The sequence below is a fragment of the Beta vulgaris genome, chromosome 1 (assembly GCF_026745355.1).
Source record: "Beta vulgaris subsp. vulgaris cultivar EL10 chromosome 1, EL10.2, whole genome shotgun sequence".
In the NCBI taxonomy this organism is placed as follows: Eukaryota; Viridiplantae; Streptophyta; class Magnoliopsida; order Caryophyllales; family Amaranthaceae; genus Beta; species Beta vulgaris.
In genome coordinates this window covers 49,869,741-49,885,888 of record NC_079202.1, presented here as the reverse complement: position 1 = coordinate 49,885,888, position 16,148 = coordinate 49,869,741, and the positions used below count along the sequence as shown (strand labels likewise).

General features: G+C 36.5%; 1 protein-coding gene across 1 annotated transcript; it reads right to left on the bottom strand.

Annotated features, from left to right (window-relative positions):
- Positions 1-4,414: 4,414 nt before the first annotated feature.
- On the bottom strand, positions 4,415-16,125 carry LOC104891252 (ubiquitin carboxyl-terminal hydrolase 16). Its single transcript, XM_010676920.4, has 11 exons — positions 15,442-16,125; positions 11,913-13,194; positions 11,742-11,830; positions 9,172-9,257; positions 8,883-9,045; positions 8,679-8,799; positions 8,416-8,573; positions 7,808-7,892; positions 7,504-7,716; positions 6,866-6,927; positions 4,415-5,301 (listed from the first exon to the last, which is right to left on the bottom strand). Exons 1-11 carry the CDS (start codon positions 15,723-15,725, stop codon positions 4,590-4,592), a joined length of 3,255 nt encoding a protein of 1,084 aa, XP_010675222.1. The 5' UTR covers positions 15,726-16,125; the 3' UTR covers positions 4,415-4,589.
- Between the last annotated feature and the right edge of the window lie 23 nt (positions 16,126-16,148).

Here is a 16,148-nt window from a genome sequence, read left to right as displayed (position 1 = left end):
ACAGACCTTTTTTATGCGAATGGAGAAATTGATATAGAGCCTGTGATCGGAAAAGTTCCAGCCAAGCTCCCACATGTCATGAAACATGTTTAGCAAAGTCGTGCAAAAGGGATTAAATTACAGCAATTCTTAAACAAATGCATCCAACAAAATCCCTGGTTGGCCCATATGGTATGTGTGCTCTTTTTTAGCAGAAATACTGGAATACTGTTGGTGTTGATGTGGAAAATAAAATTTTAGACATTCTGAATAATGGGTTAGATATTAGGTCCTTAAATCATACTTACATACCTTTGATTCCGAAAAAGAATATTTGTGAGTCTCGTGTTGATTTTAGGTATATTAATCTCTGTAATGTCATGTATAAAATTGTATCAAAGGTGCTTGGAAACAGACTGAAACAAGTCCTTCCTCTTATTATTCAAGAGTCTCACAATAGTTTTGTCCCGGGGAGATTATTAACTGATAACGTTTTGGTTTCTTATGAATGTTTTCACTAACTGAGAAAGAAGACAAAAGGCAAGGAGGGGTACTTGGGGCCTAAACTGGACATGAGTAAAGCTTATGATCGTTTGGAGTGGAGTTCTTTGGAACAAATGATGATCAAATTGGGCTTTCCATTGGTGTTTGTGGAGTTAATTGCTGAATGTGTTAAATCTACATGTTTTTCCATCTTGGTCAATGGGCAACCCTCTAGAAATTTTCTCCCTTCACGAGGATTGTGCCAAGGAGACCCTCTCTTACCTTTTCTTTTCATTCGGTGTGCTGAAGGATTATCTTCTCTTTTGTGTGATGCTGAAGCAAAAAGAGAAATTCATGGTCTGAAAATTAGAAAGAAGGTAGATGCTATTTCTCACCTCTTTTTTGCGGATGACAGTTTATTGTTTACTAGAGCTAATGAGGAGGAAGTTGAAAAGATTTTGGAGATACTTTAAACTTATGAATCCGCTTCATGTCAAAAGTCGAATATGGAGAAATCGGAGGTGTCATTTAGTCGAAACATAGAGCAAGAAACGCAAAATATGTTTCCGATGAAGTTGGACTAAGGTTATTGATGGACACGACAAGTATCTTGGGCTCCCAACTTTTTTTTGGGGGGGGTGGGGTCTAAGAAACGAGTTTTTCAAAGTATTCAAGAGAGGATTCTGAAAAATCTTAAAGAGTGGAAAGAAGGATTTTTGTCACCAGCAGGTAGATAATTGCACAAGCTATTCCAACTTATGCAATGCAATGCTTCAACATCCCGGTAAGTATATTGAATGACACAGAAAAAGTGTGTTGAAGCTTCTTTGGGGTCAAAAAAATTGATGAGAGGAAGATGGCGTGGGTGGCTTGGGAGAAAACTTATGCTTCAAAGAAGGAGGGAGGTTTAGGAATGAGAAATTTAGCGGTGTTTAACAAGGCAATGCTTGCTAAGCAAGCTTAGTGAATCTTGAAGTATTCGAACTCTTTGATGGCTAAGGTGCTTAAAAATAAATATTTCCCAAAGAAATCCTTTGTGGATGTTCAAGTTAGCCCTCTGGCTAGTTACACATGGAAGGCTATTTTTCATCAAGGAAACTTTTAGCTAAGGGTTTTGAAGAAAGTAGTGGGGAACGGGCGTGAGATTGCAATCTGGGACGATTTGTGGATTCCTAACCTTCCACGTTTTTGAACCGTCCCTGGTGAACGTGGACCTGATGCCCCGAAGATGGTTCATGAATTGTTGGTTGATAGAGAATGGAACAACGAGGAGATTTTGAAGTGGTTTTCAGAGTAGGAGAGTATGGCAATATTAAGGATCCTCATTCCTTTAAGACCTTGTGAGGATAAATGATCTTGGCACTATACAAAAAATAGCCACTTTGCGGTTCGAAGTGCCTACTACTTGGAATTAAATGATAGAAGGGGTGAGAAAACCTCGGGCTTGGATGATCATGACAAGCAAGTCTGGAAGCTCCTCTGGCAAGTGCGACTACCAACCAAAATTCGCCATTTTAGTTGGAGAGCAGTCCACCACGGACTTCCTATGACGGAGGTTCTTTACAAGAGGGGATGTGCGGTTCATCGAGCGTGCCCAATGTGTGATGACTGGTGATGCACCAGAAACGATACTCCACTCGTTGGTCCTTTGTCCCAATATTAAGCACCTATGGAAGGTCTCCCCTCTGAGACTCGACACACAAGTGAATGAGACCGGGTCTCTGGTGGGTGGGTTGGGAGTCTAAGGCTCGTTTTTAAAAATGAGGACAGGTGGGATATATTTTGGAGCATCATGTGAGGTGTTTCGCTTCGAAGAAATGCGCGGGTCTTTGACTTAAAGAAGGTAGGATGTATGGATGTTATCCAACGTGCAGTGCGGTTGGTAGGAGAGTACTCTAAAGCCAGTGAAGCTCGCAAAGTGGAGCCCGTAGTTGATCGAGGGGGGAGTAAAGTGTGGCAACCTCTAGTGGAAAGAGTATAAAATCAATTCGAGTGCGGCGGCGTTTGAAGATGGGAAAGTGGGGCTTGGAGGAGTTATGCGAGATGTTGTAGGAAGAGGTCATGGGAGCGACTTGTATGCTGTTAGATGGAAGTTTGAAGGTAGATGAAGCTGAAGCGGTTACGGCAAGGCGTGCTCTAAAGATTGCAATGGAATCGGGTCTTCGAAGTGTTATCTTGGAGAGTGATTGTCTAAAGCTTGTATCTATCTGAAGAACCATGTTCAAGAAAATACAAGCTTTGGGAATGTGGTAGCTAATATATTATGGCTAGGTAGTTTTTTCTCTAGTATATCTTTCACTCATGTGAGGAGACAAGATAATATAATTGCTCACACTCTAGATCATAATGGTAGGGAGTATGGATGTATGCGTGTTTGGCTTGAAGAGGTGTCACTTGATGCGCTTCCCTTTGTACTCACTTATTTGAGTTTAATGAATGATTAAGGTGTGGCTCCCTTGTCAAAAAAAGAAAACAACTATCCCATCACAGACTATCTTTTAACTATATTTTTTCCTTATAACTGGTATAATCCTATGCTTTATCCAAAATACTTCAAATTCTTTTTAATATGTTTTATGATCAAAATTTTCTTAAGGCTTCTAGATCATTAAATAGTACTCTCTCTATTTGTTTGTTCTTTTATCATTCTCACTTAGAATCTTGACACTATTCATATTTAGAGATAATCTTTTCAAATTTTTTTCAATTTGTAAATAAAAATATAATCATGTGAAATCTTGTTTGATTCGTCTCAATTAGCACTTTATTAATATTCAATCGTTATATATATATTTACTAATATGTTACGAAAAATATTTAAATTCAAATATTTACATTAAAAAAACGTATACAGGAAAATGAGAAAAATAAAAATAAAAAAACAATAAAAAAAACTGAGGGAGTACAAGTTAATTCTTATAACTTGCTAATAGAAGTATATAATTATAAATATAGATGGTTCAATATAAGCACGAATGCACCAGACACCATAAAGAAAACAAGTGGAATAACTATTACAACAAATTAAAAAAAGTGTATACTGCTTTTCAACCCTGATACCACAGATTAGTGCCTCCTGATTTCCGCGTTAGAATTAGCGTAAGTGTATAACCATTACAGTCAAATCTTCTTAGACAAAAAATGAAAATCTGAGATACAATCATAAAGTTTGACGTAAGAATGGAAATATGAGATGCAATGGCAAATCTACGGTGGGTGGGTATACAGCGTCTCGAATCTATTAGGCAACTATCAATCTCAGTTATCGATTGCATTCATACTTGTTCATATCTCTGTGAATAGTAAACTGAGGCCACTACTACAGTATCATCTTTTCTTTATTGAGTTAAAAGATAAAAAGGTTTATAGCAATTAGCAACCTGCCTCCAGATACTTTAAACTCAAATAAAGGAGTGCAACCTCCACTTTATAGTAGTATTAAACATGGTGAAAATTCTATGTTGGTCATAATATGACTATTGAAATATAATGCCATTAACCAAGCCCTTTTCTAAACTCACCACTTTCCTGCTTATCTTTCAAAAAGAGCGAAGGAACAATTAGAAACAAAAAAACTACTTCCTCCATTCCATAATAAGTGAAACACTTCTCTAAAAAAGCTCTCACATAAAAGAGAAAAGTATTTTACTTATTATGGAACGGAAGAAGTATATATTAACAGCATCCGTAAAATAAACAAAAGCACTTAGATCACATAAATTTTTCCTTACAGGCTTTTTTCAGAAAAATTGTTACAGTAGACAAAAGTAACATAAAAAGGCACCCCTAAGGTTTGAGCATTGCAAAAACTATACATGAATAAAATGAGACTTCTGTCAAAATTTACTAAACATAAATAACAAAACATGTTAGTTATTTGAAAAATATCATGATAAAATTGCCCTCTAAAATTTGTGTCAATCAGGTCATTGGAAAGTAATCATACAAGTGATTAAGATTTTAATTTTTTTATACCTTCTCATTAAATACAAATGTAACAGTAACTTACATACATACAACATTTCCGACCCCTTCCCCTCAAAAGACCAAGGAAAAACAAAAAATGGGGGGAAAAGGAGTACTAATATTAAACATTATTCCCCTTTTAACATTATATGATGGAACACTCAATCTGTAATTTTTCTCCAAGGTCGTCTCAGATGTACACCAGATTTTCCATTATCCAAAGGGTTAGCCCGTCCTACTTGCTCGACATCAGTCTCTCTACTACTAATATTTACTACCTTCCTAACTTGCTTACTACTACTGTTAGAATGCAAAAATGAAACTTCACCCACTGAACCTGATTCCTCTGCTCTAGAAGCCTCATGAGGCGCCTTTGCCCAAGAAGTATCCTCCCGTAAAACTGAATGAGCATTATCATCAGGAAGAGCAGAAGCGTACCTCTCTAAATTGGAAAGGGGTGAACGTTTTGTGTATTCAGGAGAAGAGGAAGAAGAGGAGGAAGAAGAGGTGTCTGAATCTGAGTGCCTAAAGAAGGCATTATAACCAAAAATATACTCTGAAAAATCATCTGCATTAGACTCCCTGTTGCTGTCAGTGCTGCTTGAGACTTCATCTGTGGAGTTGCTAAACAGCGAAGAATTATCACTAGATGAGTCAAAATCAAGAATATTTCGCACTGGTGGGAGGCTTGATCCACTTTGATGAATGTAGCCAGTGTCATTATGATTCGCTTGCGCAGATGAATCTCTCTGTCTTAAAATAGTACTCCTCAAATTGCTCCGAGAAGAATCAACCTCTGGATTTTTTACCTTAACCGGCAAATCACGAGAGACTATAGCGCTTCGAATTGACTTTGGAGCGCGTGGAGAGATTCTGCAAGTCAATACAGAAACCTTAAAAATATTGCAGATAGCCAGAGAAAGAAACACTAAAAACACACACACAGCAGAACTTTAGTTGACCTCAACATGAGCAGAGAAGAATAAGCACTTGGCGTTAGTCAAACTAAAAAAGATCAAATCTAAACTCAACATTCAGGCAGAATATTAGGTTTTATTTGAACGATGGCAATTTATTCAGTGATTCATCATCCGTAAGTGTAAAGTGTAAACACACCATATTCAATGCATGTAGTATGTTGCTTTAACTTTGTGCACATAAATCAAGGATGACAAGTAATATGACTCAAATACACCATATGAAGTAGTATAAACGCAGTTGTTAAGATAGATATTGTGGGGAAAAAACAATTAATAAGTTGAATAACTGCGAGCATTGGTCAAAGTTTGAAACAACAGAATAACACTTGTATTCAAACAACTTCTACGCACTAAAAAGGGGATAGACTGTAGAGGAACTATTTGCTTCCAAACACAAAGGCTTTTTTGACTAAGTTCGATTCTATTTTTGTCTCCTTGGAAGTGAAGAATCGCTATTACCAACATAATAATTAAAATTAACATATTGTACAGTTGTACTATACTTCAAAATTATTTCAGCTTCACAAATGAATTCTACCAGGTATCTAACAACCACCACAAACCCTTAGTCCCAAAATGATTTGAGCCTTTGGGGTCGTCTAACATAATCCATCACAAGAAACCGAAAAGTGAAACAATAATAGTATAGAAATAAGAGAAGTAAACAAAGAAAGATGAGAAAGTGAAAGCGAGTGAAGTAAGAGGAGAAAAAAAAACATATAGCACAAGAAACTGAATGATGTGTAAAGAGAACCAAAAATATGAAGATATACTTCCTCTGTTCCATAATGAGTGAAAGACTTCTCTAAAAACGCTCTCACAAAAAAGAGAGAAGTGTTTCACTTATTATGGAACAGAGGAAGTAGTAAATAATGTTCGAAAAGTTCTATAACAGAGATCAAAACCTTAAAAGGAGAATAGATAAAATGATTTAGGAAGAAATGTTTGCAAAACACAAGGGCGTAAAGTGAAAGGAATAAAAATAATCCTATAAAGAATTCCTTGTTGAAAGCCAATATAGCCATGAATAAATTTCAAAAGCCAATATAGCCATGAATAAATTTCAAATAATCATGAAGTGATAACAATTAAATCTACACAGCCCATCCCCTAGACTAGACCCCAAGCAAGTCCAGATATTCAGTCTTCATGGCCACGATATTAAAGTATACCTAGTAGAACCATAGCCGTTAATATATACTAATGTCGCTGGTTACTAAAAACAGTCTAAGTGCCCAAGAGATTCAATTGTAGCTTGCTTTAATTCATCCAAAAAGAAACTTAAAGCTTATAATGCAGACCGTATCAGAATTCCAATTTCCTACAGTATGTAAATCTAAGATGTCCCATACTAATTACATAACAAAGTACAACAGCTCTCAACCACCAACCACCATCACTCGTCATGCTACTGAAGGGAGAAGACAATTTCAGTAAGCCGATAAAATAAGTAGTACCTTGAATAGAAAAGCATGTACGCTCCCTTGTTTAGCACTCTCTCCAGATCCACAGGCTTGACCTGTTCAATCAACATGCCACATTGATGAAGTTAAATGGCTTTAAAAATTATCTTATGTAATACGAAAATAACCTGTGAAGGCAACATTAGTGGCTCTTATCATTTAGCTGAACACTAAGCAACTACTTGGCAGCTAATCGCAACCTCTCAGACATAGTTGCTATATTTTCTGGAAAACTAACCTACACAACTGTCAATGGTTTTAGAAATAATCTTCACTAATACATCAACACTAAAGGCTGTAGTGCGTGGCCAGAAGAGAAGTAATCAGCAAAAAAAGTAGACACTAAAGGCTGTCAATGGTTTTAGAAATAATCTTCAATAATACATCAACACTAAAGGCTGTAGTGCGTGGCCAGAAGAGAAGTAATCAGAAAAAAAAAAAGTAGACCCAAAGTCCATAAAAAAAGGGAGGAATCTCTTCAGACAATCTTTTCCAACCCCCCCCCCCCCCCGCGCTCCGGCAAACAAACAGGGTAACAAAGGTTCACTATACAAGTATACCAAACAAAGCTTCACTATACTATGATACCAGCATAATGACGACACAACTTAAACAAGTTATATGAATCATACCGTGCTATCATCAATCTTGTACCATTTGTTGTGTGCATTCCGAACATAACATACGTAGTGACCTGAAAAGGCAGCATTCATAATATCTAAGTGAACAACAACCCCATAAAGTCTGTATATCGGTGTTTTGTCACTTCCCCCCCTCATATATGGGGCAAGATTTAAAATCTCTGGGAATCGAATCGTCTTGTTGAGCTTGCCAAACTTCCCCGACTGGTTAAGAATAAAATGGGGGAAAACATGAGTAAAAGATCAGCATATGATAGAATAACATAAAGATTCTCTTTCAACATTTCAAACTTACCTGAAACCGCTTCAATGCAATCGTAAGGATATTAGGAGCCTCAGATATATTTAACTTCTTCTTTGCTTTCTCATAAGATTTGCACCTGCCAAAAGGAAGGAACTAGCATGTGATTTTAGCAATAATATACAAACAACTAACTACCAAAGAGAGAAAATTTATGTTCCTTTTCTGACATATTCACAAGAAGAATACTATTATTACCCAAGTCTTACATGGAAAAGATTACCCAACCTGAAGTACACCCAATAATAGAAGATTCTAGACTTGGACATGCATAGAAAAAGTGTTAGACGCTTAACAAGAAATGATGAGAAAACAATAGCTTTGCAGCTAGCCCAATCTCATATGATGCATGTGAATAGAGTAGAATCACAATCACCAAATAAAGCTTAGCTTCCGTTCATCTATACTATAACATTCAAAACTAAAACTTGTGACAATGCCAATCAAAAAATTACCATTGTTTCATACTCGAAAGGGATGGGGATAAAAAAAAAAAGAAATAGATTATGCTGCATTAAAAGTGTGCTGACATATACTCATTTTAAAAAATTGGAGTCACTTAACAATAAATTAGTGTACCAGCATATTGCAAAGAACCCAACCTGCCGCAATTGTACTTATTTTCTCCGTCAAGAGGCTCGGTTCCAGAGAATTTCTGTAAAGCATCTTCTAAGGTCTCTATATCTCCTTCTATTTCCACAGTAAGATCCATCATCCGTTCAAATTTCTCAGATTTCCCACGGCACCTTGTACACCTTATCTGCAGGGATGGGCACAGACAAAGAAAGGGGAGCACCTTTAAATCACAATCCAACAAGTATATCCATTTTTGGGCCATAAGATATTCTGGAAAGTTTTATCCTACCTTTGAGCGAAGACAACCTCCAAAAGTGAGCCCCATGAGATTTGTTTCTTCCTGTAAGGAGCCGGAAGCATTCACCCCAGCTTCTTGAAGACATGTTGATTGCATCGTGTCAATAGCATACCTATCAATAACAATTGTGGAAAATTCAATAGCAAGCTTCACATGAAAGACAAGACAAGCAAGTACATCTTAGAAGCACCCTACCTTAAAAATTCGTGTGCGTCTTCTTCTCTTCCATTAGAAAGGTGGCTTCCAATCTTCTGTATGTGGGATAATATACCAATAGGAGAAAGTGGAGGTCCCCCTTCCTTTGCCTTTAAAATTAACCTTTCAAACTCGCATGTGAAGCACCATTCTTTATTTACACCTATCGTGTACAAAAATCAGATCACAAAAGAAGCAATCATGTTGGTGGAGAAAAGAATGTACATAAGATGGAAAACATGGTTTAAAATAAACAGAACCACCAGTAGGAGTTGTATAAGGAGCTTACATGCTTTAGAATGAAGTCCTTGAAGAAGATAAGAAGTAAGTGGTGGAGTAAAAGCCAAGCACTGAAGGATAACATTGGCATAACAGCTAAAAACGGGAAAAAAAATATTATATATCAGTAAGGAAAGGGAGTAAGGATAGGATGAAGAAAGACGAGATACACAATGGCAAAGTAGGTGTAACCATGTAAGGCAAATTAGAAAATGCCAGAAAGTTCTTCATCCCCTTTTTTGCAAAATTTATAGCAACTATCTTAGTACAACTACAACTTTTCATGCTAACATCTATTGTCAGAAGAGACCCGACACATGCGCGCATACACACCATACATACAATGAGAGCGACGACCTAGATTTTCTAAATTTCTCAATAGAAATGAAAAGTCAATTAAGCAAGCAGCTCTTCTTTCAAGTTGAGTTAAATTTTTCAACGCTAAATTATGAAAAACAGGATCTGGATGGTATGGCCCACAATCCCAATGTTTGAGCTGCATAGTTCAATGTAAACATAGACTGGAGTAGGAGTCGACTGAGGCTTCAAGGGACATCAATTATATGCCACATAGGAACAGCAAACTATGACAGAGATCAATACAATCAAAGGCATTTGCTAGTTGATTTTCAAAAAATTAACTCTTGTTATTTTAAATGACAAACCAATATGTCCCATGTGAAATCATCATACCACATGCCAAAATTTGAATTCCTCGTCCCACCCAAAGAATAGGTCCCCAGAATCAAATGGAATACAGAGTAACAGTGCAGTCTCCATGTTTTGATCCTATTTTTCTTTCGTCTCTCTTAATAGTCACCCATTTACTCTATCCTTATTACTCTCCATCATTCTTTCTATTACTGTCACTTCAATATCCGTATGCAAATGAGCCTCTATCAATCATTTTAGCTACAAATCTCATCAACAACCACAGATTTATGTAATACTTTAAACTAAACAATTGATTAAACAACTTCATATTGTTGAGCAATTTCCCTCCACCAAAAATTGCCAATTGTCGGTATTATATTGTGCATCATCCATGGCCAACATTACTTTTTACTTAAGCTAGGCATTGGGGAAGGGTACAACAGAGAATGCACCATAAATCAGTTATAGACTCTGCGATGAGTGCCTTGAGCAGGAATTATTAGAGCAGCAATGTAAAATTGGGCTACAGAGTGAAAAATGAGGTGAGCTGAAGAATTAATTGTGTTGAGACTTGAGAAGAGCATACAGAAGATTTTGACTATTTTCTCTTTCTAATTTTTTTACAGTTTCCAGCTATCAAAAGACGGGGGTCGAAATACTCATTTGATGATTTAATGGCATCAATATTACAATCAAGCTATTTAGTTACCGAGAGTTCTTCTTCCTCAATTCTTCTTCAATTCCATACCAAATTTCTGTGTTCTATTAAAATTGACACAACATGTACAACTTAAACACACTTCATCTAATTTAGAAATACAAATTTTGTAAGCACTTCCTAATCTCTATTTCATTTTTATTGATCTTCTATCTGTGAGAAGTGTAATTGATGTATCTCTCGCAATATTCATTCATACTACATGCTCAATGGGTTCAATTTTATTGATCTACTAGCTGATTTTCTCTAAGATGCAAACCAGCCTCCAAACCCAGTACACATAATTATAGAAGGAACCCTTTAGATATATATGTGATACAACACATACATATAATGCAGTCATAAGTATTTGCATGCAAAATACAAGTAGCGTTTTGAATCAATCTTCACTTTAGGGAGAAGAGAAAAAAATCAACTTTTGAACAATTTGGTTAAAAGTATAATCCCTCCATTTCACTAAACTAGTTACACTTGCCATTTTTACATTATTTACATACTCTACTCAAACCATCGTCTGTGATTTACTAGTTAAAAGAAAAAACTGTCATGTGGGATCTTGTTAGATTAACTTTTAACAATATAAAACAATGTATTTCCGAATATCAACTTTTAACAATTTTTACAAATACATAATTAATGATATTAATGTTCAACATCTACAAGTGCGGGTCTATAAAGTCAAAGTGTAACTACTTTAGTGAAACAAAAAGAGTATTGTTTTCTCTTTAGAAAGCATCATTTGTTGGTTGGATCTATATTCTACTAAGTTTGTACAAATTTCGTCAACCTTATCTAGATACACCAAATTTCACAATTGTGATGGCAAATCAATGAACTTTACATCATAAGTAACAGTCATCTCACTTGCTTAGGCATTATTTCATATTAACCTTTCATCTCCACTCAAAACATGTCAATTGAGCTCCCAAACTCAATAGCACCTTATAAGGCACTATAAAAAGATTAATTTGCAAGTCAGTTCAATATAAGTGACTGTCCATGCACCAGATAAAAGTAAACCTAGTTTATATTACTATAATAATACCAATGCATTTTCTAATCAAATTACTACGTGCACTTTTCCATTGTCTTACATTTTTAAACACTCTTGGGCTAGTTCCCCAAAAGAAATTGCATAGTGTTATGTCTGTAGTCTCCAATACATAGACATTCATCATGAAGAAGACTAAAAATAATGATGTATTCACCTGTTCCCACAGTTTATTAGGCCACATGGACGCAGTTCCACCTTGTTCCAATGATAAAGCTTAACAAACGATTCGTAAGGAAAAACAGCCTGCAAAATCAACAAGATCATCTCACTAAATAAAATTACAAAATCACACTGGTGAAACAAAATGGCAAGACTGTACACCAACCTTCTCACTGTTTCTTCCCACATCATCACTTTTTTTGGACAATCTTGGAGCTCTAAACTGCTCTACAACTTTTAGCACTGACGTCTTCAAGCCAACAGCAGTACCCGGGACAGGCCTAGCCACCTGAGAGGGGTTAGCAGCATCTGTAACAGCTGTAACAGACTTCATAGCTGGGGCAATATGCTCCTTCATGCCAGATGGAGAGCCACTAGGAGCTTTTGTTGACGATCCAGCTTTCTTTGAGACTGATGAACGCAGACCATCTTTGGAGTTTCTGTTCGAAAAATTTGCCTTCTCTGAAGTACGAATTGGCAAGGCACTGTCCTTTAAAGTTTCACCTGTAGCTCCTATTTCTCCAGACTTCACCAAATCCCTGTCAATGTTAATCACCTTAACCTTGGTGACAGGCTCCTGGGAGCCCAATATTTTAGAGCTCAGGCGCCTTAAGGGAGGATCTTTTCCTGTTAAAGTGGGCTCAGCAACATACTTACCAGTGCTAGAAATTCCAGGATAAGTCTCAGGTGATGCTTTTGACCCTTGTGCAAACATATTTGATGAGAAATCGCCTACGCCATCAACAAGAGGCTTTGCATCAGTCATAAATTCTCTACTTCTGCAATAATCAAGGGAACCATCCCAGAAACCAGATGTGGCTATTGAAGGTTTAGATAAGTTCTTGGCAGAGCGACTAAAGCTCAAACTTGAAGGGCTATTCATTTTGCCTGATGCTTCTTCCTTTGAATCACAGGAACCATTGATATTACCATTGGACACCACCCTCGAATATGACTCGTTTTCTAATGTCTTAATCTTCTCCGCGTGTGTATCACTTGAAGCTGTCTCATGGTTGTGAGGCGTGGAACAAGAACCGTCTGAATCAGAATTAAGATCGTGCAAACTATCAACATCAGAGATGGAGTCATCAATGCACATGCCATCACTAGACGAAGATGCATGAAATGAAGATACTTCTGTTATGTCATGAAGTTTTTCTTGAGAAACTGGTTCATCTTTTAGTGAAGGGTGATGAACTGTCCTTTTATCATCCTTTACAGATGATTCCAGAGGAAATGCAAGAGGGGTAATTTCAGGTCCAGTTTCGGCTTGTTCATCATATTTCCGTCCACTATTTTCAATGATGGGAATATTGTGATCAGGATAAAGTTGATTGTTATCGCCCCCAAAACTGACTTCATCATCACTGATTTCTGAATTGTCCACCGATAGATGGCATTCGTCCTTGTGACCTTGTCTCCAATGAATAATTTGGCACTTGCCAGAGCTGAAATTGACAAATTCATAAGTAGATGCTCTGCAAGGGCTATCATAATTCAATAACCTTCAAATTTCTCTAGTTAAATCATTTTTTTTCTAGATCAATTACAGCATTAACATACGAGATACTATCTTAGAAGAAACATCCAGACAAGACAAAAACTTATACTGACTTCAGAAAATTCTGTTTCATATTACTTGTAACATACCCAATCAGAATCAAAACCATTAACTATATAGATAGATCTCGGACTCAATGCCTCATATTAGACATGAGCTAAAGTCTCAGACAGCCAAAGCGTCTAATCTTAACATCTAAATACATAATTGTCACACCATTGAATTACACTTATCCATATTTTTGATAAAACTTTAATACCTCCACCATTCACCTTTGGCATGACACCTAAATTAAAGGTGAGAAGGGGATGAACATGATATTAACTAATACTCGAATTCGACATCCCACAGACAAAAGGTAAAAGCTTGCAGTCCAAAAGGAACAAAATGCCTCATTTGGAGGGAAAACAACTAATTTCCACCATTAACTTCATCTAGTTCTATCACAAACCACTTTTTGAACAACAATCTCAACATATAAAAACATTAATCATTTTAAACTTCAGTATTACCCTGTTAGCTAGTATTAGTAATACGTGGATATCCAATATTGTAATCGAACATCCAAATCACAACATCCTTCAGATCCTAAAAATTTCTCTGGTTAAAACGGTAAAATATGCAGCCAGATAGGCTAAGATGACCTTCTTTCCCAACGACACTAACTTCTACCATTTAGATTAATTCAATTCTACCAAAATCTGCTACCAAGCTTCATTGTCACTCTTCAACAACCAGTAATTTCTACAAATTTTCAACCTTCAACTTACCTTCATGTGAAACTAATTTAGACTACGACAACTTAAAACATACTGAAAAGAACATCCAAAGGTTGTAATCTAACAGCCAAATCTCAAGATCTCTGAAACTAGAAGAACTACTGCCTGCTGAATAACATGCTGTCAAAAGACACGGAACGCTTGATTTGCAGCAAAAACACATATTTCTACTATCAACTTTGTTCCTCAATCCCCAAACAAGCTTTGGACAAAGTTTCCAAAAAAGCAGCTTATTACTCAATTGCAAAACATTAATCAGTCCTATTGCCAATCAATGTGACTGCACAAGCAAATCTCAACATCCTTCAAACTGAATCACTTTTCCCCTAGTAAAAACCGGTAGTCAAATCAGCAACTTTCGCCATACGATTTATCCAATTTTACCAGCAATAGCTGTGAATCTTTTCAGACTTCATCGCTCTTAATAATGACTCACTTGGAGGGAAAACCAATAACTTCTACCATTAGCTTCATCTAGTTCAATCACGAACCGCTTCTTGAACAACAATCTCAAAGTATTAAAAGTTGATCATTTTAGACCTTAGTATTACTCTGTTAGTTAGTATTAGTAATAAGACGATATCCAATATTGTAACGAACACCCAAATCACAGCATCCTTTAGGTCCTAAACATTTTCTCTGGGTAAAATCCACAGCCAGATAGGCTAAGATGACCTTCTTTCCCAAAAACACTAACTTCTACCAATTAGATTCCAATTTCTATCAGCATCTGCTACCAAGCTTCATTGTCACTCTTCAACAACCAGTAATTTCTACAAACAATCAATCTTCAACTCACCTTTCCTGTGAAACCAATTTAGACTATGACAACTTAACATACTGAAAAGAATAACATCGAAAATTTGTAATCTAACAGACACATTCCCAAACCTGTGAAACCAGCAGAACTATATCCTGGTAAATAATATGCTGTCAAGAGAATCAAAATGCTTAATTTGCAGCAAAAACCACAAATTTTTCCAACTCCATCCCCAAAGAAGATTAGGACGAAAAAAAGCAACCATTTTTTTTTCTCATTGCAAACCATTGATAAGTCCTAGTGCCAATCAATGTGATTGCACACACAAATCTCAACATCCTTCAAACAGAATTACTTTTCCCTTAGTATGAACCGGCAGTCAAATCAGCAACTTCTACCACACGATTCATCCAATTACCAGCAATCGTTTCCGACTCCATCATCACTCATAAAAAAAACAATTAAAACAATCACAACGAAAACTGCAAAATTCACACAATTATCAAATTGTGTATCCGAAATTCTAACATAAACAGCAACAAATTTCCAATAACAGCAAGAAAATTGAGAAAAGAAGGTAGAACAACAAACATACCAATAATGGACTGACTTGCATCTGGCGCATCGATTCGCTGTCGGAGTGAAACAAACAGCACAAAACCGCTGAGACGGAATTGAAATCGAAGTAGTATATCCAAACGAAGCCTCAAGCTCAGCTCTCGCAGCCTCTTCAGAGGCCAAAACAAGAAGGCGATTGATCTCGTCTTGTCTGGCCACAGCAAGCCGCCATTTTCGACGGAGAACAAAGCCAAACGCCGGAAAAAGCACAAAGATGAAGAAAACAGCAACGCGAAACCCTAGATCCCCGGAAACGAGCATTTATTCACTAAAAATAATGAAAATGACATCACAAAACTTGAAAAACCCTAAATTTGGCAGCGAATTTCTCCTCCGATTCTCGAAATTCATAGACTAAGCTGATTATATGATAACGACAATGATAATATTGATGATGACGGATGCTGTTGAAAGTTTGCATGCAGAATAAACAATAAAGAGAGAGAAAAAAATGTCGTTTGGAGTGAGCGAAGAAACAAGGTAGAGAGAGAAAGTTAAATCTTTCCTGCAATATTTGAGATCGGAAATTTAGTTCTACTACAGTATATATTTTGTGCTTTATTTTTGCCGCGGAGAGAGAAAGAAGAGAGAGAAAGAGGAGAGAGATTTGAAATTGGTTAGAGTTTTAACAAGGAAGAAAGGAAAGAGAAAATCAAGGGTTGGAGGTAAGGTATTTTGATTTTG